At 39.6% G+C, this 20,891-nt stretch overlaps 5 protein-coding genes across 7 annotated transcripts; all 5 read left to right on the forward strand.

Annotated features, from left to right (window-relative positions):
* Positions 1 to 76: 76 nt before the first annotated feature.
* Positions 77 to 6,075, forward strand: c9h2orf80 (chromosome 9 C2orf80 homolog). Of its 2 annotated transcripts, XM_030429397.1 has the most exons (8): positions 77 to 341; positions 438 to 519; positions 701 to 783; positions 3,016 to 3,106; positions 3,348 to 3,425; positions 4,632 to 4,719; positions 5,531 to 5,640; positions 5,880 to 6,075. In XM_030429397.1, exons 1-8 carry the CDS (start codon positions 301 to 303, stop codon positions 5,946 to 5,948), a joined length of 642 nt encoding a protein of 213 aa, XP_030285257.1. In that variant the 5' UTR covers positions 77 to 300; the 3' UTR covers positions 5,949 to 6,075. The 2 variants fall into 2 exon arrangements, with proteins under 2 accessions (XP_030285257.1, XP_030285258.1); XM_030429398.1 differs by lacking the exon at positions 701 to 783 and having other exon boundaries at positions 288 to 341.
* A 128-nt stretch (positions 6,076 to 6,203) lies between these two features.
* LOC115588666 (gamma-crystallin M2-like) lies at positions 6,204 to 9,101 on the forward strand. Its single transcript, XM_030429399.1, has 3 exons — positions 6,204 to 7,353; positions 7,662 to 7,904; positions 8,479 to 9,101. The coding sequence occupies exons 1-3, from the start codon at positions 7,342 to 7,344 to the stop codon at positions 8,752 to 8,754; spliced, it is 531 nt and encodes a 176-aa protein (XP_030285259.1). The 5' UTR covers positions 6,204 to 7,341; the 3' UTR covers positions 8,755 to 9,101.
* Positions 9,102 to 9,725: 624 nt separating this feature from the next.
* On the forward strand, positions 9,726 to 12,417 carry LOC115587559 (gamma-crystallin S-1-like). The gene is made up of 3 exons (XM_030427457.1): positions 9,726 to 9,790; positions 9,910 to 10,152; positions 12,062 to 12,417. Exons 1-3 carry the CDS (start codon positions 9,782 to 9,784, stop codon positions 12,332 to 12,334), a joined length of 525 nt encoding a protein of 174 aa, XP_030283317.1. The 5' UTR covers positions 9,726 to 9,781; the 3' UTR covers positions 12,335 to 12,417.
* Positions 12,418 to 13,708: 1,291 nt separating this feature from the next.
* Positions 13,709 to 19,150, forward strand: LOC115587519 (gamma-crystallin M2-like). Its single transcript, XM_030427387.1, has 3 exons — positions 13,709 to 13,747; positions 14,163 to 14,405; positions 18,569 to 19,150. Exons 1-3 carry the CDS (start codon positions 13,739 to 13,741, stop codon positions 18,839 to 18,841), a joined length of 525 nt encoding a protein of 174 aa, XP_030283247.1. The 5' UTR covers positions 13,709 to 13,738; the 3' UTR covers positions 18,842 to 19,150.
* On the forward strand, positions 18,719 to 20,713 carry LOC115587517 (gamma-crystallin B-like). Of its 2 annotated transcripts, none has more exons than XM_030427386.1 (4): positions 18,719 to 18,782; positions 19,679 to 19,747; positions 19,901 to 20,143; positions 20,341 to 20,713. In XM_030427386.1, exons 2-4 carry the CDS (start codon positions 19,715 to 19,717, stop codon positions 20,614 to 20,616), a joined length of 552 nt encoding a protein of 183 aa, XP_030283246.1. In that variant the 5' UTR covers positions 18,719 to 18,782; positions 19,679 to 19,714; the 3' UTR covers positions 20,617 to 20,713. The 2 variants fall into 2 exon arrangements, with proteins under 2 accessions (XP_030283246.1, XP_030283245.1); XM_030427385.1 differs by lacking the exon at positions 18,719 to 18,782 and adding an exon at positions 19,035 to 19,083.
* Positions 20,714 to 20,891: the final 178 nt, after the last annotated feature.

Genomic DNA, 20,891 nt, shown 5'->3' on the forward strand with positions numbered 1-20,891 from the left:
TTCACTTTTGGATTTGTTAAACTCAGCTGTTTTACTGTTAGTTACAGAGTGTATTTTTAAGATGGCCTGGAATTACTGTACTGCCACCTTATTGCTTTTGTTGGTAGCCCTCCGCGTGGGCCTCACAGTGTCAGATTCAATTCCTGACTGTGCCGCTGTGCATCCTCAGCAGTAAATCAACACCTTATTACATTCCACTTCTAGTCACCATTATGGTAATGAGATATCAAGTATGTAAATATTGCAATGGTTTCCTGGTGTTTTTGCAGGAGTCGTCCATGAAAGGAATTCATTCAGAAAATGGAGGCAAGGCAACTGAAAAGAGATGTTCAGGCACTTATGTAAGTTGATGCTAACAGCCCAGAGGTTCTTTTAAAAGCACATTTTAAAGCACATTTTAAAATGGCAACTGATTTTCTTTATTCTAATCTGAACAGTGGTGATTACATTGGGCAGAAACTCAGGGAGAATTCTTTTGATCCAAAGGGGAAAGGGACCTCCACAATGCTGGATGACCTGGTAAAAACATGAGAATTGATCTGAAGCAGAGCTGGTCAGTGTGACTGCACGTCATCAGCCGTTAGAGGACACACACTTAAGGGGCAGGGCTGTACATTTAACATATTTTAAAAGAATTGTCAGCTTGTTGCAGCAAGTATTTCAGAGTGGTTTTGGTATGTAATGTTTTATCTGTGTGCAGGCTCATTATGACCTTGCCATTAGCGTTGCGCTTTGGTGGTTGGACAAAGAAGAGGGACGGGATGTACTTGACAGAGACATCATGTAAGCTGCTTGTGTTTTTGGAGACTAAAGACTGAATTTGATGTTTATGTTTTATTTTGGTACTTTCGCTGGAACAAGCAGAATTTGTTATACGGTGTGACAAACCAGTAGAAATGAAAAAATACAGTGAAATAGGTTAAAGCGTGCAATAAATATGCTTAATTCAGACACCTTGAAGGATTTGGAACTAATAATTTCCTTAACACCTCAAAAGGTAATAACACACTTAAATACAATAAAATATGCATTCATCTCGGTTGGAATAGATAATAAAACTAGTGTTATAACTTGACCAATAATCTAATAAAAGTAATGTGCATACCTCTGCCAGCAGTCCCCTTTAATTCAGTCAAGTCTAATCCAATATCAAATTTGATAGCACTGTATCACTCTCAATTTCTCATAACTGCTTAACCGTATTCTTAAACTTAAATAAGTGTTAAATAGTGTTTTGGTCACTAACCCATGTCTCTCTACCTGCCACTTAGTAAAAGAGGTATCCCTGCCCACTCTGTCCAATCAGGATAGAGACCTCCATAAAGAGGTTGTTCTGTCTGTCCATGAACGCACAGAGAGCAGGGTCCTCCTGTTTGCTGATTTGTCTGTTGATAACTATTGCACATTTATGTGATGATGTAGAGAGGAGGGAGGGGATTGCTAACTACAAAACAGACAGGAAGTTAGCTAAAGTGGCACACTGCTGACTACAGCTAAAAGCTCACCAGACCTAGGATCTGCATTAAATTGTGCTCAATCGTACAGACCCGCCACCTTAATTTTCTTAATTTTTCCCATCAAAGCCATGTGTTATTCACTGAGAAATTATGGAAAATTTCAAAACACCTCCCATCTCATAACAATAAAGAAATTGACGTAAAATGTGTAGATCCCTCTCTTTATCAGTATCATCACCGAAAGTTAATGCAGTCTATTCTTGGACGAGAACCACCCTCCATTAAGGTTTCATGCTGACAAACCAACCAACCAACCAACATACTACAAGAGATGGGTGAAAAGAACCTCCTTGACAGAGGTAATAAAATGTCCAGGCTTGCTCTGCCTGCTCAAAGCCAGTTTATACAATTTTTCAAGATTATAAAATTCATTCAGAGTGGGCCAGATGGGACCAGTCCCTTCCAATTGTTGTGCTTATGCAAGGCATTTTTATTCTGATTATTTATGGAAAATTAGGGTCCATGTAGATGCAGCTTCCTCTCCTGGGGGCCCCTTGCCTAGGTAGAAATCCTTGACTGTACCAGAAGCAGTGTCCATTTTCATCCAGTGTTTTCACTCGTCTTTCTTTTTCATGGAGCTCAGATAATTGACAATCTGACAAAAATATCCACGTGGAGGGGGTTTCTCTGAAGCCAGCATTTGCTAAGAGTTGTCAATAATATAAATATTCTGAAGTTTACCCAGATGTAGAGAGATTCTACACAAACCATGAGGAATAACTCTAAGATACAAACAAAATTAAGCATCAAGACTAAAGCCCAGTATCATTGATGTTAATTGTCCCACTTCTGTGGGCAATACAAACATAATGTGTGCATGGTTCATTTGCACTCCCTCAAGCAAGAGTACTTGATCCGACTTAATTTGGATTTGTGCTTTGGGAATATAAAGAGCTAAATCAATGGTCAGTGAATTGGTCAAGAGTTTCCTTGAGCAGCTTTCTGGACTGGGACATGTAATCTTCTTGTGAAACAAACGGCAGACATGTAAATAGCTCTAAAACTCCTGTCTACATAGTTCTAATGGTACACTTATACTTGTGAGCGCTGTCCACCCTCTGGCTTCTTGACACCACAGTAGAGACATGTATTTAGTATTCACACTTTCAGGCAATTAATTATATCCTTTTTGGAATTGTGTGAAACATGATCAGAAACATCACAACACATTTGGCACAAGGGAGCAGCTGAGACTGGGCCAGAATGACACGGATCATAGGCCTTTGTTTGGTCTAAAAAGTATAATAATGAGCCATTCCGCTTTACAGTTGTGTCTGTACTTTCCTGTTGATTTTGTGAAGGCAAAAAGTGATGTGTGGTTTGTGAAGCAAAGCCCAAGAGCGAGGTTCTTGCCAAGAACCTTTTAAAGGTTAAAGAGCTGCCCTGAAAGAGACGACCTGTGATAACTGAAATGAGATACTAGCCTTGAAACTTTCAGTTTACTGATTTCTGAAAGCTACCGTATGAAACTTTTTTTCCACTTTCCTTTTTATCACAGTGGAGCAACATGCAGCTCAGGAAGTGCCCAGTACCCTAACCGCTTAGAACGGGAGGCTATGATCCTGTCGTCCTTTGCTGGGATCATTATGGTGAGTGTCCTTATACATACATGCATCTTTTATTACATCTTGATCTTCCAGAGAGGTTAAAATTCAAATTTGGTCATCTCTGGAAGAGTCATGCTTCGCTCTCCTGCCTCACTTGAAATCTCTTAATTGGTCCCTCACACAAGTAGAATCATGTCTTTAATGGCGAAACTACTATGAAGTGTTGTTTTCTGATTTGCTAAATCGCTGATTTATTAACCTTTGCCAAATTTTCCTGTTTTAGAATAGCCTCCCTGTGGAGGAAATCTTGGCACTGTACAGGTGTAAACCGGCAGCTTCATACCCCAACCAACAATCCAAGGTACCAGTATCCAGTGTCCGGCTGATATTTTACACTTCTATTTAGAAGAAAAATATACAGTTTATCCAAACCAGTCACCAGTAAAGATGTTCACAGTGTATTTCTGCAACTAGTGGGTATGTTGAAATTAAAATGTATCTTTGTTGCAACTTTACATTTTTCGAAGTTCAAATGTTTGTAAGGTTAATGCAAAGGTCACACTATAAGATTTTAGCCCTGATCCTGCTGTCCCCGATGGTCTTAGGAGCTGGCCTACAAAAAGCCCCAGATCATCTACATTCAGGGCATTTAGCAGATGCTTTTGTGCTGCCATGCAAGGTGTTGATCAGCACATCAGGAGCAGTTTGGGGTTCAGTATCTTGCCCAAGGACACTTCAACATGCAGACCAGGGGAATTGAACCAGCGACCATCTGATAACAAGATGCTGGCTCTACCCCAGAGGCAGGTCGGTGCACACTATTGTGTACGGCAGTGTGACCTGTTCAAAAACCTTATTGTCGGAACTCAGAGACAGCTTGTTGGGTTCTGGAGTGGGTGCAATAATAGCTTATAGATTTTTTTAACCTATATTTTTATTTGAGTACAAGCGTTATAGTACATGTAATTGTGAATCCTACTGAACCATGGTAAGAGCGGGCCCTCACACAAAATCAGTGCACAAACAACTTTGACTGTTTGCACTGTGTCATTTCCATGTCTCTTCGTGCATGTGTGATCTTGTGGTGTGTGACCCCACATGTAGTGTGAAAATCTGCCGACTTTAAAAGATGTGGAGCGTGTTTCAGCCATTAGTCACAAAAACCACCTGGTTAGGGAAAGATCTTGTTTTGGTATAAAAATATCAGTAGTGCTGTATCAAGACTTACCCAAAAAATACCCAATGGTTTCAGACTTACCAGTGATTAAACATATCCTGAATTGCAGGCACTGGTTTAGAAGCTATTTTTTTTTCTATGATATAAAAGTAAAATACATATGTAATGTGAAGATGACGGGTACTGTAGAAATCTTAATATTCTCGTATGACACTTACAAATCTCAACATATGCCCGGGTTTGCAGAAAAGTCACTGCCAATATTTTATTCTGGTGAGTGAGCTGATGTGTCTACTTATTTTACATATTTTTGTAGAGGTTGCTGCCATTGGTTTTCCATCGTCCTCATTGTTCACTTAATAACAATAATTCTATTGTTTTTAACCCCAGGGCACAATCGTCTATCCCTTCACTCTCTCCTACCATCCGTTTGCCATGCTCGGCTCTTACAGGGCTGTGTACCATTCCAAAAAGCACAGTAAGTGTGTATAGATATTAAAAACAGTTATCTGGTATTATCTAACACAGTGGTTGCCACATTCTTTGACCGGGCTGTGACCCTTAATAGTCAATCAGTGCCTACTCTTTCTCAGGGTGCATTCCTCTACCAAAGACTGGTAATCACTGCATCAGTGCGGCGTGGCATGGAGGCGATCATCCTGTGGCACTGCTGAGGTGTTATGGAAGCCCATGTTTCTTTGATAGTGGCCTTCAGCTCGTCTGTATTGTTGAGTCTGGTGTCACTCATCTTCCTCTTGACAATACCCCATAGATTCTCTCTGGGGTTCAGGTCAGGCGAGTTGGCTGGCCAAGCAAAACAAAGTCATACCATGCAAACCAGTTTGCTGACCAAGTGGCTTCCAAAACACCTCAGCAGTGCTTCAGGCTGATTGCCACCATGCCACGCTTCATTGCTGCAGTGATGCGTGCAAAACAAGCCCTGACAAAGTATTGAATGCATAAATTAACACACTTTTCAGAATTTGACAATCCTGTGTATGTTATTATTGCTTTTTTTATGATTGGTCCTATGTAATATACTAATTCAGTATATTTAAAAACACAATATAGTATTTGATTTTTTTGTCCAGTCCTAGAAATTATTAAGTGCTTTTGAGGAGATTTGAAATATCAAGACATGTAACTTGTATTGTGGGATAGCCTAAAATTTCCCAATGTTAATTTTAGGTCATTTAACCCAGCCCTACTCTGAAATGTGTAGGTATTTGAATAAATTGTTGATCGGGAGACATTTTAATCAATTTAAAATCCTTAAAAATAACCAACAGGTTTAAAGTTGAAAAGATGGCTGTCTGAGAGGGTGAAGGCTCGTGCCCCGCCTGGACGAGTCTCTGTGCAATCATCATCATCGTCCTCCTCGTCTCACTCCTTCCTGAGTGTGAGTAGCCACAGCATCCGAACCTCTGCGTGATTTGTCTTCAATATTTAAATCCAGAAAATTTCAGAGGGACAGAAATCCCAAAGTGATGGGACACCAGAGCTAGAAAAAATACGTCTTCACCTTGTCTTAGGTTTGAAGAAGAGGACATTTTTACAACTGGTTTTAAAACATTCATGAAAGACCTCTACTGCCACCATGTGGATCTGAACAGACATCATCTTTTTCTCTTCTCCCAGGACAGCAATGATGGCCCTGAGGGAAGAACTGAGCACTACGAGGGTTCACAAGAGTCTGTGCAGGACTGAGGGCACCCTCCAGTCAAGCTTCCTGCAGTGTAGTTTTGTCCTTATGATGTCTCTACAGTATTTTTATATACTGTATATCTATATCTATATCTATATACCTAATACACAGTATGGGTAACACAATTGATCTGAAGCTTGAGAACTGTGTTATAACCTTACTCTTTAATAACTATCAGCATTAGGGAGTGATTAGTGGAGTTAAATGTGATTCGCTACATGTTGTTAAATTCCAAAACAAATGTAATTGTGATCTGTTCCAGTGACTGCGAAAACAATATGTAATTAAAATGAACTTATTAATCAAAACATTGGTGATTATGAAGGGGTAACATTTAAAAATATGCATTTTATACAAATCTGAGATGTAGTATGCGGGAATCTTTTTTTCATGTTTCTGGACAATGACATCATTTTCTGCACCACCTCTCGTCTGCCAATCAAATGATTGTGCATTGCTTGCACTGCAATACATATGCAATACATAATTTAGCTATTCTACAAGATTTAAAATGCATTTCAAAAGAATATAACACCATACCCAAATTATTAAAATGTTTTGCAAACAACTTGTCAGATTAGCTTAATTACATATTTCCCTCTTCTTCTTACCTAAATAAACTCTACTGATTGACTCGAAAATGTATTTAATCTGTGTATTCAGACATAAATAAAACAAAACTTAAAATTACAAGAGACATATCTACATTTAAACCTCTAAAACAAGCCTGTGATGCAGTGATTCCTGTTTACAAAGTTAACTGCTCCTCATTGGACAGATACAGTTAACAGTTTCCTAGCAACCGATTTACACATGACCAAAGTATTTAGGAGCCAACACATTTCTTTGAATAGCGTGAACCAACTAGTTGTTAGTTAAAACTTAGGAAGTTGTCTCTGTTCAAACACTTTAATGATTTTAATGATAGGCTGGTGCAGCCCATTCTAGATCATTAATAATAATGATACATCACTGAGTAAACACCAGTATTATTTGTTCAGGATTTGGTAATTTCTACTGTTTCAGATTCTGCAAATGGTTAAAGGCCGTGTTGATTTGTGATGACCTCTGACATTCTGCATGAAAAGATTAATCCACTTCATGATGGATTAGTGGATCAAACAACTCTCTGATGTCCATATCAATAAAGAGGGCACAGTGGGTCAGTAATTTGCCTGGTAGGACTTTTGCATTGATGATTCAGGGATTTTCGCTCTATGCCCAGGATCAAGACTCTTGGCAGCGATGCCAGAGCGTTAAATCCCTGCTCATTGAAAAAACAGCTAAAGTAGGATCTGCTAACCCTTTGATTGAGGTTTATATAGCGTGGCTCTCATCCGGCCTTGTGAGACCTCCAGTTTTTCGTAGGTAACTGGCTCCAGCACTCTTTGCAGGATGAGTAGTAAGGTAAGGCGGCGTCATTGTGTTTTATGTCAAGAATGGTCTTGAACCTGGTAGCAAGTATGGGCAAAAGTTTGTATACTAAAAGTGCAATGCATGACATTCTTGTGGTTAAAATGTTCTCAAAAACATTCAAATCTTTGGAAAAGGCAGCAGCATTAACAAGTCATTGTAACTGGTAGTGACTCACCAACAGTTAAAACAATCTCTGACTTCTTTAAATGGCTTTATGGCTCCAGCATAGAAATCTCATGTACAGGAAGCTCTAACTGAGCTCTGATTCTTCCCTGCTTCTGTCTTCCCCTCTACATCAGATCACATTTTACGAGGACAGAAACTTCCAGGGTCGCTCCTATGAGTGCGACACCGACTGCCCTGACATGCATCCCCACTTCAGCCGCTGCAACTCCATCAAGGTGGAGAGTGGCTGCTGGGTGCTGTATGAGAAGCCCAACTACACCGGCTACCAGTACGTTCTAACCAGAGGGGAGTACCCAGACTACCAGCGCTGGATGGGCTACAACGACACCATCCGCTCCTGTCGTACTTTCTCTTATGTGAGTTAATATTTGACTAAATTCTTTGCTTTGTACCGGAGTTTGGACTTGTTTTGGACCATGTTTTGTACAAGCTCTTTAGACAGTTACAATGTCCAAGTTATATGATGATGTCAAAGATATGTTCTATGAGACTTTACCAATGCCATTCTGACTGAGAGGCAACTTGTTCCATATTTTTATGTTGTTGCCCTTTTTTGTATTTTTGTGTACAAAAGGCTAACAATGATGAACATATGACTGTATTGTATTTGAAAAAGTTTCTTTTTCACTTATCATACAAACATAAACAGCCATAAGATACTGAACTAGATGGATTTAACTGAAGATAAGAATTGTTGAATTGCTTTTTATTTGTTGATGATAATAAAGCTATTAAAAATATGATTGATGGTTAGGGGGTTCAGCAAACTTGAAATTCCACATTTAAAAATAAATGTTGGGCAAAAGAATGGAGGATAATATCGTATGATATGAGCATCCTCATTATAGAAACACCTGTCACAAATGGAGTAGAGGAGCTCCATGCATTTCCTGTTCTAATTTTGTATTTCCCTTGGCCGTCTCTCTTCAGACCAGCGAGGGCCCCTACCGCATACGCATCTACGAGCGCCCCAACTTCCAGGGTCAGATGATGGAGTTTAGTGACGACTGTGATTCGGTGCAGGATCATTTCCGCAGCCGTGACATCTACTCCTGCAACGTCATGGAGGGCTACTGGACCCTCTACGAGCACTCCAACTACCGTGGCCGCCAGTACTTCATGAGGCCTGGAGAGTACCGCAAGTTCAGCGACTGGGGAGCCACCTGCGCCACCACCGGGTCCTTCCGCAGAATCACAGATTTTTAATCAGGAATCTCACTCAGTTCTGTTGATTTTATTTGCATTTCAGTTTCATCTTCATAACTTCTTTATCTTCCTCCTCTAAAAAACATGTATTCTTGGAAACTGGTAATGTTGATAAAGTAATGTTTCTTATGGTACAATAGGAAGTGGGATGTTTCATTCGGCCATGACAAAGGGATTGACCTGGCATATCAATATGATATTGTTTTAAATAACTAAATAAATGAATTTATTCTCAACTTTTTTCTCTGTGCTTTTGACTACATATCTTGGCAAACATTTGGGGCCAAAAAAAAATAAAATTAAAAATCCATCTCTGTACAAAGCAGTGTTAATATAACCACAGCCACTGTTTCCCCCACTGATTCATTTTAAATCTTTAAACCTGATTATGAATAAGATCTTCAGAATCTCAGAATGTATTTATTCACTTTCTTAAAGAAAACGTTTCTAGTTTATCAGATTCACATTCTGGGACATTCAAATAAGTCATTTTAAGTAGAACTTTACAGTATTTTTGTCTGTTACAGCAGCAGGAGTATTTTAGTCTGTTAGTCCCACTCCTGCAGGTTGAGAGGAGAGAGTGATAATGGGGTAGCTTAACATATCATTCATCTGTTACTAACTAAATTATAGAACATATTTAGAAGCTGATGTTCATGGTTATTTATTCATATACTTACCTGCCATGTTTACAAAATATTTTCAGTTTCTTACATAGTGTATGAATGCACTGAATCATTCCCATTCAAAACAAACAGAAGATGGGTAAAAGAGCTCAGCATTGACTGTTCCAGCGCCTGTCCATACTGTGGCTCTTGCTAGAAGCTGTGCAGTGACAGTTAACTCTAACAGAGGACATGACAAACAGGAGTGGGAAGACTCCTGTAGAGTTTGTGCTGACACCAGGCCTCATTTGAATAACAACACACATGGCAGCATCTACTCCCACTGGGTAATGTATATAAAGATGGGTTTATCCTTTGATGGTCAAAAACAGGAAGTTGTTTGATTAAAAACAGCAGCCATCATGGGAAAGGTTTGTGTCCAGTTTTACATACAAATGAAGAACAGGCAGCACAGGCTGTATGTAAAACATGGTGGCCAAACAAGTGAAATAAGAGGAATGTGACATGCTGATTTATCCCTCTCCATCAGATTATCTTCTACGAGGACAGAAACTTTGGAGGCCGTCACTATGAGTGCATGAGTGACTGTGCCGACCTGCACTCCATGTTTGATCGCTGCCGCTCCATCCGGGTGGAGAGTGGCATGTTTATGATCTACGACCGTCCCGGCTTCATGGGAAACCAATACTTCATGAAGAGGGGGGACTACTCTGACTACATAGGCATGACTGGCCTGAATGACTGTGTCAGGTCCTGCCGCATGATCCCCATGGTAAGGCCCTCTGTAAGGTAATATACTCATTTATATCTTTGTCAGCATGATCCAAATAATGAAAAAGGAGACGGGGGTTCCCAGCAGTTTCAACAACACAAACCAGACTTGAGCAGTAATTATTCTGTAGTGGTGTGTGTGTGTGTGTGTGTCTGTGTGCGTGCGTGTGTGTGTGCGTGTGCGTAGTAAAATCAAAATGCAGTCCAAACTAATGTACAATACACAAAAAATCAAAACATAACTCACCATCAGTGTGAGCCCTAAGCCTGTTCTGTGTGAAGTAAATCTGCTCGAAACATTTAATTGTCAAGTGAAAATGATTTGCCTTGTTGATGTGTTGTGTTTTTCTCTGAAAATAACCAAAACACAATGCAGTACATGAATGGCAGTTTCATCAGCCCCCTTAGTTTCTACTGGGTTTTCACTGAACGACCCAAGACCTGGTACCGGTCCATGTCCCAGTGGTTGGGAACCCCTGCTCTATGTAACACAGTGCAGATAAAAATTGTGTTGGGTGCTCAAAAAGGAAAAAGAGTCCAGTCCAGAGGAATTCAGGCATTTCAAATATGAGATGGAAAGATAGATATCACATATTAAAAAGAAACACATCGAATTATTAATAAACTATAATTATAATGATCATATCAATAATCTCTGACTGGCCTTCTAATGATTTAGCCGCTACAATAAAAGCTATTCGTTATTTCCTTCCTTGTTTGATACCTTAATTTATATTTGGAGTGACTGGATTGCCTGTGTTTTTCTTCAAATGATTCAAATGATGTCACATCGCATTAGTGAACCTCTTAATTGTGTCGCGTGTTGCCTTCAAGCTTTGTGACAGACAAAGGTCAAGTCGTATTAGTTGCTTCTTCTCCTCATCTGCTCTTGTATCGATAATAAAAGGGATTCACCACTTCATTTATGTAATATTTAAGCCGCCTCTCCCCAAAATGGAACATTCTTTTTGTAACATTACTCCTTAACCAAACACCTTTGTCTTTACTGATTTAGTTTCTTTCCAGGTGTCAAGAGTTGGCTTTAAGTGCAGTTTAATTTAGTGCAATTTGTATTCTCAGATTTGAAGAAATGACCTTAAAGAGGATTCATATCTTAGAAAACACACTTATTCAATTTAGTAGTTTAGTGATCATATTTGCTCTGTAAAAACAAAACAACTGCGAGCAGGTGGTTGGCTTATCATCGCTCAGCAATCCTTAATTAACACGTTATGTCTTTTGTATCTAATTTGTTAACAAACCCAAATGTAAAAACAAAAGTAAAATTCTGCTTTTTATGAGGGAATATGTGCCAGATTTTTCGAATGTTGGGACCAGTTGGCAGGCAGGCAGTGAAGACGTTAAAGGTGCTTGAAGAGAGATTTTGTTACCTTTGGATGGAGCCAGGCTAGCTATTCTTCCCTGTTTCTAGTCTTTATGCTAAGCTAAGCTAACTAGCTGCTCATGGCAGCTTTATCTTTACAATACACATGTGCTGTATCATTCTTCTAAACCAAACACAGTAAAAAAGCATATTTTCCAAAATGTCGAACTATTGCTTAAAAAAAAAAAATGCTTTGAAGGACCAGTTTGTAGTATTTATGTCATCTAGTGGTGAAGTTGCACATTGTTTGAACATGGCAGTGCAAAATGGCAGACTCCGTAGAGGAGGTGTTATATATAAAAGGCTCATTCTATGGAAATTATGACAAAAACATAACTATGAATATATCCCATTTCTGCAGATATATCATCCTAAATCCTCCACCCTGGACATTTAATAAGGATTAATTCTCTCTGACATTTAAATTCATAATTATGAACAACATGTGAAAAATGGGATGGCTTCATCGTCTAACACAATTTGACTTTTGATGAGATATGACCTTTGATCTTCCTGCCCTCTGCAGCATAGTGGCAGCTTCAGGTTGAGGCTGTATGAGCATTTCGACATGGGAGGTGAGATGATGGAGCTGACAGATGACTGCCCCAACCTTATGGAACGTTTCCGTCTCTCCAACTTCAACTCCTGCAACGTGATGGACGGCCACTGGCTCCTATACGAGCAGCCCAACTACAGGGGACGTCACTACTATCTGACGCCCGGTCAGTACAAGAGTTTCAGTGATTGGAGGGGAAACAACTCCAGGGTCGGCTCCATCAGGCGACTCATGGATCTCTAAAGACAGAAGAATGGTTCTTGTAAAATGTCTGTTCTTTGCCTTGTTTCACACGCTGAATAAAATGGCGTCAGTGCTCAAGTGTATTCATTTTTGTTCTTGCTCTCTGCGTTTGGAGGGCATGTTTCCCCATGAGGATGTGATGGGGTCATGGCCCGATGTCCTCACTCTCATGAGAGGTTTGAATAAAATATTGCAAGCACTGACAGTTACTACACTGAGACTTCAGCGTTATCTATTTTAGAGCTGCCTGTCCCTCTCTCTCATTGTATTTTTCATTGACATAAACTGCATATCCTTAGACCTTTCAGTTTCCTGTAGGAGTCGTTTCTGAGCTTTTGATCACACCATCTTCGTCAAGATATATTTTGATGATGAGAAATCGTTAAATGTCTCCTGAAAATTTTTGAAATAGAATTTTCACTCCACCTGCCTATAGACCCCATGTGATATGATTGATATGACCAACCTTAAGATATGTTTTAGTATTATTTTTAACAAATAATAAATTGTGAGTGTCTTTCAGTAAGAATCATTGTTCCTAAAATTAGAGATTTAAGCAAACCGTTTTTCACAATTCAAGCAGTGTGTAGTGATCATGTATGAGTATCTATTTGGACTGAAATTAACCCCTCCACCAGAGGTCAGCAGGAGACAGTTTTAATGCTAAATAATACAAGGTGAAACTAACATGCTGAGAAAAAGGAGTCAGAAATACTAATTTATACCCAGCTGTACTGAACAGTAGATTAATATTAGAATTCAAATTTGAAAATATCATATCTACACAGGGGATAGTCATTGTTAAAAGACTTATTTTGCTATAGCATTTTTATCTGGAATTATATCCCTTTACAATAAATTATTTCTAAAACCAGACAAAAAGGAACAAAGTAGTAATGTGACATTAACACTGTAATGTAAATCTAAACCTTGGAAACAGTTTTAATGTCACAATTAGAAAAGAAATAAACAATGTTAGCCTATTCTCAAAGCTAAAGAGGTGAAAAAACCCAAACATCCATACCAAGAACTCCAGTGACACCAGAAATCATCCGTAAGAATAATCCAGAAAATAAAAAACCATCGCCTCATTTCAGGAGCAGAACACAAACGCCACCCATTCAGTGACGACAAAGAGTGCAGGACTGTATCATACAAAAACCTCTGGCCACAACACCACACCAACTCCATACAACCTGTCAGCTCTCACCTGACAAACATAACTCCTAAACATCTCTTCAGGATAACACAGTGCCTAAAATGCCAAAGATTCCTGACTATTACAATATGAATGACACATGCAGAGTCTGCATTTCACATTCACTATATATGTGACAGGTGGGAGTCTTCAAAGAGCTGGATGAATCAAACAGGGCAAGGCACGGAGCAGGCAAAGCGGCCAACATGGGGAAGGTAAACATAATGGCTCCTAGCACACTCTCCCAGGAGGGCAGGGGGGTGGGGAGGGGGCACATATCATGCTGATATGTGCAAACGGGCCTCCAGGTTTTTCTTTTGAATTCTTTATCAACTTTTCCAGTGATTACTGTTTTCTGGATTGATTAAATTAAAACTCAAAAATAACCAGATAAGGTTTAATTAAGCAGAAAAATTAAAAATATACCATATGTATTTGTTTGTGTTGATCAGGTTTTGCAGCAGATCTCGCTTTCTCTGTATATATATATATATATATATATATATATATATATATATATATATATATATGTATATATACATATATACATATATATATATTATATATATATGTATATATATAAAGGAAAAATCTAATTTGAAACAAAATCATTATGATATCCACATCTAGATCATTTTCTACGAGGACAAGAACTTCTCTGGGTGCCATTTTGAGAGCAGCGATTCCTGTGCAGACCTGATGTGCCACATCAAACACTGCCACTCCATTCAGGTGGAAAGTGGCAGCTTCATGATCTATGAAAAACCCTACTTCAATGGCAACCAGTACTACCTGAAGAGAGGAGACTATCCTGACTACCATTACTGGATGGGGGTCAACGACTCTGTCAGCTCCTGTCACCTCATATCCACGGTGAGCTATTATTTCTGGGCAAAGCCAAGAACCCGTACACAAAACAGGACTATACAGATACATTAGTTGAGTTACAGACTGCGGTATAGGCCTATATTTTTTTAGCAAACAGCCTCTTGGACGTTGATATGATCATGTCACAACTGAGTGATATAGGAATGATGTATTTTTGCCATTGCCCTGGTCCCCTAGTCAAAAATGGGATGGGATTCTTTAATTGGATTTCAGATGAAAAAATGAGCTCTGTGGCAAATAAGTTTGTGATAGCCTACTTACGCATTTTGTTCAGCAAGATAATCTTCACAGATAAACACCACTTTTATGAAATTGGAAGTGTAAATTATATCAATCAGTAAAAAGCTAATGTTAGGCTAAACAGACTTCAATGCGGACAAATAACTTAAATGTCACCATCACTTAGCAGCTCACCACACAATTACTATGCACCGTTTCTGTAAACTGATCAATGTACAAGTTATAAAGTTAGAGTTAGAATAGTTTGTAATTAAAGTTGGCCTGTAAAGACGGACTAGCGAGTAGATGAGTCTCTGTGCTCGCTGTGATGACATTTAACATCTGTGATATCTTCTGTTGTCAAATTTAGCCACTTGCTAGCAACTGTTATTTTCAAGACATAAATGCTTTATAATTTTGTTCTGGGACATTTAATCATGTATTTGATGTTGAAGAACAAAATGTGTAAATATCTTAAGCCTGTAGGAACCACAGATTTTTTTTCAGTCAATTAATTCCAAGAAACCCATTGACTTTGAAACGAGAGAACCGGAAGACCAAAATGCTGATTTCCAGGTTTAAGGACTCATTAGTAAACCACTGTATTGTGTAGCTATGTAAATTTAGTCTTACAACTACAAAGTCTAGAGCCATGCTTATGGCTCTAGAGTGTATTTCGGCACAACACTGATTTGAGCAAAAGGCTACTGTCAGCATACTGACAATGCTAATATGCTGATGGTAACAGTTATGTTCACCATCTTAAATTAGTGTGTTAGCATGTCGCTACGGTTATTTGATAGAAATTCCCTTCTCTGACCTTAACAATTCAACCTTACAACGATTCTTCATTTGGGAAATTGCAGTATATTTCAGCCATGAACATGGTTGAAAAAGAGGCTGAGTTCAGAGGCGTATAGCTGCTCCCCATCAGAGCCTATATGGATGACCTCACTGTTACTACTTCCTCTGTACCAGGCAGCAGGTGCATACTTCAAAGACTGGAGCGGCTTATCAAGTGGGCGCAAATGAGTTTCAAGCCAACCAAATACAGTTCACAGGCCATCCAGAAATTCATCAAGGAGCTAGAGATCTGGATCAGCAGAGTGGATAAGATGGGACTGCCAGGAAAATTCAAGTCCTGGGTTTACTAACATGGCATCCTTCCCCACATTCTCTGGCATCTGCTGGTTTATGATGTACCTATCACTTTGGTAGAGGCAATGGAGAGGGAGATCAGCTTTCACATTCACAGGTGGTTCAGCTTACCACGCAGCCTAAGCTTCGCAGCTCTGTACAAGGAGGAGTAACATCCCACAGCTTCCATTCAACACCATGCAAGGGTTCAAGGTCCTCTGGACTGGAGAGGCACTACAGTACACAGACTCAAAAGACCCAAAAGACTCCGTACTGGCAGGAAATGGCGTGCCACTCAGGAGCTGTGGATGGCAGAAGCAAAGCTGAGGCACAAGGCAGTGGTGGGGGCAGTGGTGAAGGGAAGAGTAGGCATTGGAAGCCCTCCATCACTTCAGTACAACAAGGCCCAGGGCAAGGAAATTAGTCAACTTGTTTAGGAGGAAGTGAGAGCAACAGTAGATGAAAAACGAATAAGCAGAATGACAGGTATGAGACCGCGGGGGCAGGAATGGGATGGTAGAGTGCGGTGGAGTGAAAGCTTTGCAGAACCCCTGCGTATAAAGTTCCTGATCCAAGCTGTGTATGACACCCTTCACAGCCTGGCAAACCTCCAGGTCTGGGGCGGAGCTAAGACACCTTCCTGCCCTCTGCTCTGGGAGAGGAGCACTTGAGCACATCCTGTGTAGCTGCACGAAGGCTCTGGGGGATGATCACTACTGTTGGCAACATGACCTGGTGCTGAAGGCAGTAACTAAGAGTCTCTCCTTAGACACAATAAGTGACAGTCACCACTGCCCCCCAGAAAACACATGGAAGGAGAGCAACTTAAACCAAAACGCAGACTCTCTGAAAGTCTAGTTACCATAGCAGTGGCAGTTCATAGTTGACCTGGCCAGGCAACTGAAGTTCCTGGCACACATCGCGGTGACATCTTTGCCAACAGACATCATAATTTTTTCAGAAGCCACTAAACAACTTGCCCTAATAGAACTGGCAATTCCCTGGGAAGACTGAATGGAGGAGGCATTTGAAAGGAAGAATGCCAATTGCCATGGGCTCTTAAAAGAATGCTGGAAACAGAGCTGACGAGCATACTACCACCCAACAGAAGTAGGCTGCAGAGGCTTTGCTGGCTGCTCTCTCTACAGAGCCTACACCTGGATTGGCATGAGCAGGCAAACAAAGAAAAAAGTCATCAGGATTGCAACAGAAGTAGAAGAGAGGGTCTGCAGGTGGCTGTGGGTGTGGGCTGAGGGGTGGTGTGTTGACTAATGCTGCTTGGACACAAGTTGGCCCCTGATAAACCCTGGCTGGGTCGCTTGGGTGAGGGTGTATGATGTTGCAAGACCTGAAACACCCAGTAGGATATATCATTCACCAATAGAAGTCTTTGACATAACTTCAAATCAGCTATGTCTTCCCATTCTGTCAATAATTTGTATTTATTTTAAATGTAAATTCTTACATACTGCACTTTTAAGAATAAAATTGTTTGAAATTGGAAACTAAAAGCGTGTTATTTGGCATGAAAAAAGTAAAATTTGAAGATTGTAATTTCAGTCTAACAATTACAAAGTTTACAGCTATGCTAATGGTTATGTGAAACTGTACTTAGACACAAAAGTGATTTGAGCTTTAAATTAGTTAGCTTAATTTAGTAGGTTAGCATGCAGATACCATTGATTTGATGGAGATTCCCTTCTCTGACCTTAACAAATCATCCTTTTCATGATTGAGTTTAAAAAAATTTAATGATCATTTTACTGTAAGAAGCTGGTTAGAGTTTTAGTGTCTGATGTTGGTCTAAATGTTTTTTTTTTTTTAAAGTTAAGACTATAATTATTAAGGAAAAACAAACTGACATAAAAAAGTATTTTCAAATTTCAAGATCTATTATGTGTTGCTTTTGTAACGTTGGCCTAACAACTATAAAGTCTACAGCTATGGTAATGGCTTAGGCACAGCAGTGATTTGAGCTGAAGGCTAACGTCAGCATTCTGATATGCGTGCAGTGACAATGCTAACATGCTGATGTTGCACCATCTTAATTTAGTGTGTTAGCATGCTAAAATTAACAATTCAGCTCTTTAACACCAACACATCCTCATACCTAATTGACTTGATGGACACATTGTCAGTGTCTCACATGACAACATATTTCATCATTTTCTAAAACAACATGACAGCATATCAATGATACATGACTTTCATCATGCAGTTGCAGTTTGGTTAGGTCTAGCCTGTAAAACTTTGTCACTTCTGGTTTCTTACTGGACAATAACATCGCTCTCCTGAATGAAAGTCCTGTGCCTGTTTAACTCAACCGTCCATCTTCATCTTCCTCCTTATACAAAGGTCTCAGTCTCTATAATGCATCTCCTTACTCTGAAGCTTGGATTCACCATCTGGGGACTATGAATGTCTGTACAATATATAATTCATCCAATGGTGTTTCAGTTTGGACAAAAGTTGTGAGCCTACATCTGACATCCAACTTGTATTGTATCAGCTTTAAAAAACTATATTGCTCAAACTTGGGTGTATACATTTCATATTATAAAATTATTGCGACAGTATGTATTGTAGGCAGTCTTATTTATAAATGACTAAAATATGCAAAATATCTTTCAATGATTTATCATTGATGAAACAGTTTATATAATATAGCAAAGGAAATCATTACAGCCACATTGTAATTACCACAGAGGAAAAATGTATTATCATAAAAATGTATAAACCATGGATCTGTTTCTCTGTGCTTTACTAATGATTCCCCTCTCATTTAAAATCAGGAGCCTGGGTTGTTCAACATGCGGCTGTATGAGCGTATCGAGTTCGGAGGTCAGGTCATGGAACTGGTGGATGATTGCCCCAATGTCATGGACTGCTTCCACATCAGTGACATCTTCTCCTGCAATGTGACCAATGGCAACTGGCTCTTCTATGAGCAACCAAACTACCGGGGCAGGATGTACCTGATAAGGCCGGGAGAGTACAAGAGGTTCAGTGAGTGGGGTGGCAGGAACGCAAGGGTCGGCTCCATCAGACGCATTGTGGACGATTGATCTGTTCTGAGGGATCCTGCGTGGAGGTTTTGGAAAGTCTTCAATGTCAGACAATATAAAGTACAAAATACTGTTGTGAGGCTCAGTGACAAAGACTGAGCCTCACAAATTTTACTTTGAGGATGAAGACAAAATCCTAGTGTACCACAAAAGTTTGGATATATTATATCAGGTTGAATCGCTGATGTTAGGAGGGATCTGAAGAATGGACTCACCATCTATCAAGAACACACACAACAACAGTAAAGCGTTTTTGGACCTGTTCTTGATCAAACACTCTCCATCGTAATAAAGCAATTGCAAAATGGAGTCTTCATAGTCCATTCAGTTATGACAAGGACCTCAGACATGTGAAAACACAGCATGAATTGTCAATACTGTAGCCCCGTAGGACTTATCATATAAGTAAGCTATTGTAAAATTTCAATGATTATGTCTTATCCATGATGAGTGAGAGGTGTGTAAGTAGTAAAATCTTGTTTTAGCCAAGAAATCATGTTGGCCAATTTCAACTCCAAATAAAAAAAGGAATCAATATATTTTTCCCTGATAGATTGTACACATGATCATGTGTCAGCCCTATTAAATATCAATTTAATCTTGCTGATGCTGTGCGGTAAACACTCCATCGTCTATTGTACAGTGGCATTTTCTCGTACTAAATTGTGATGAACATGGACGAAAGAACAATAACTCATCACACACCAAGAGTCATCTTTACATAAACAGATCCCCCCACGCCCCTCATCCATCATCACAGCGAGGGATATATTTGAATGACAATACTTTATGCTGTGCAATCACACAGCAGTCCTTTCTTTCTTTTTTTTTATAAAGCACAGTGGCTTGGCTCAGGGACAGTATTGACCGGTAATGCAGTCTGATGCCAACATAACCATGGGAAAGGTAAAGAAAATTTAATGTTATGGATTTACCCACATTTTCTAAACACCTGTATTTTTTTTTTATTAGTTTTTTTTGTCTCTGCTCTACTACACCTCCAAAACCCTGTAAAAAATGGAAACTTTCCTTTTGTGTGTTTAACCATTGCTTTTGCAGATCATTTTTTACGAAGACAGAAACTTTCAAGGGCACTTTCATGAGTGCAGTGGCGACTGTGCCGACCTTCACTCCTACTTCAACAGATGTAACTCCATCAAGGTGGAGAGTGGCTGCTTCATGATCTATGAAAGGCCAAACTACATGGGCAACCAGTACTACCTAAAAAGAGGAGAGTACTCTGATAACCAACGTATGATTGGAATGAATGACTGTGTTAGATCTTGCCGTATGATCCCCCAGGTAGGTCGTAAATACTAAGCTTTTGTTTAATGGTCCACATTGACCAATGTAGCATTTTTATGTTGTGCTAAATGATTGTTTTTTGTCAGTAATTTTTGACTGTGGTGACGCTTAAAAGTTAACTGAGATATATTTGTATATCAATGAGATGTATTATTGTACTGGACATAGTAACATAGTTTTTCATCCTGTTCCAGCACCAAGGCTCCTATAGAGTGAGGCTTTACGAACGCTCCGACATGACCGGCCAGATGCATGAGCTGGAGGACGACTGTCCAAATGTCCAGGACCGTCTCAACATGTCTGACTTCAACTCCTGTAATGTGGTGGATGGCCACTGGCTGCTGTATGACCAACCCAACTACAAGGGCAGAGCGTACTATCTGAGGCCTGGAGAGTACAGGAGATACAGCGACTGGGGAGGCGTCAGCCCGAGAGTCGGTTCCCTCAGAAGAATCACTGACTTCAACTGAAGTCAAGCTTTGATGAAATGCATCTTTCCTTGAGTTTAACTGTCTGTTTTCCAAATAAACTTTTACTGCTTAATAAAACATTGTTTTATTCTGTTTATCTGCCAGCTGTGTGTTTTTTTTACCTCACAATTGGCACCCAGTTCTCTAGAAAGAATAACTACTATGAAATACTTCTAGAATTTATGAGCGCAAATTTATCCTTCCAGTTGTTACAGTAGGGAAAACATCTACTGTCAAGCATCTGTGGGCTACTCAATGTATCTACCACAGCTTCT

The sequence above is a fragment of the Sparus aurata genome, chromosome 9, assembly GCF_900880675.1.
Source record: "Sparus aurata chromosome 9, fSpaAur1.1, whole genome shotgun sequence".
Lineage (NCBI taxonomy): Eukaryota > Metazoa > Chordata > Actinopteri > Spariformes > Sparidae > Sparus > Sparus aurata.

What these genes read in the sequence shown, in the direction of transcription:
- c9h2orf80 (XM_030429397.1), top strand. Translation starts at nt 301, where the DNA reads ATGGAGGCAAGGCAACTGAAAAGAGATGTTCAGGCACTTAT. An exon ending in CCACAATGCTGGATGACCTG is followed by an intron (nt 520 to 700) that starts GTAAAAACATGA and finishes ATCTGTGTGCAG; the next exon opens with GCTCATTATGACCTTGCCAT. An exon ending in GTACTTGACAGAGACATCAT is followed by an intron (nt 784 to 3,015) that starts GTAAGCTGCTTG and finishes TTTTTATCACAG; the next exon opens with TGGAGCAACATGCAGCTCAG.
- LOC115588666 (XM_030429399.1), top strand. An exon ending in CCTGTCGTACTTTCTCTTAT is followed by an intron (nt 7,905 to 8,478) that starts GTGAGTTAATAT and finishes GTCTCTCTTCAG; the next exon opens with ACCAGCGAGGGCCCCTACCG.
- LOC115587559 (XM_030427457.1), top strand. An exon ending in CCTGCCGCATGATCCCCATG is followed by an intron (nt 10,153 to 12,061) that starts GTAAGGCCCTCT and finishes TGCCCTCTGCAG; the next exon opens with CATAGTGGCAGCTTCAGGTT.
- LOC115587519 (XM_030427387.1), top strand. An exon ending in CCTGTCACCTCATATCCACG is followed by an intron (nt 14,406 to 18,568) that starts GTGAGCTATTAT and finishes ATTTAAAATCAG; the next exon opens with GAGCCTGGGTTGTTCAACAT.
- LOC115587517 (XM_030427386.1), top strand. Translation starts at nt 19,715, where the DNA reads ATGCAGTCTGATGCCAACATAACCATGGGAAAG. An exon ending in CCAACATAACCATGGGAAAG is followed by an intron (nt 19,748 to 19,900) that starts GTAAAGAAAATT and finishes TTGCTTTTGCAG; the next exon opens with ATCATTTTTTACGAAGACAG. An exon ending in CTTGCCGTATGATCCCCCAG is followed by an intron (nt 20,144 to 20,340) that starts GTAGGTCGTAAA and finishes ATCCTGTTCCAG; the next exon opens with CACCAAGGCTCCTATAGAGT.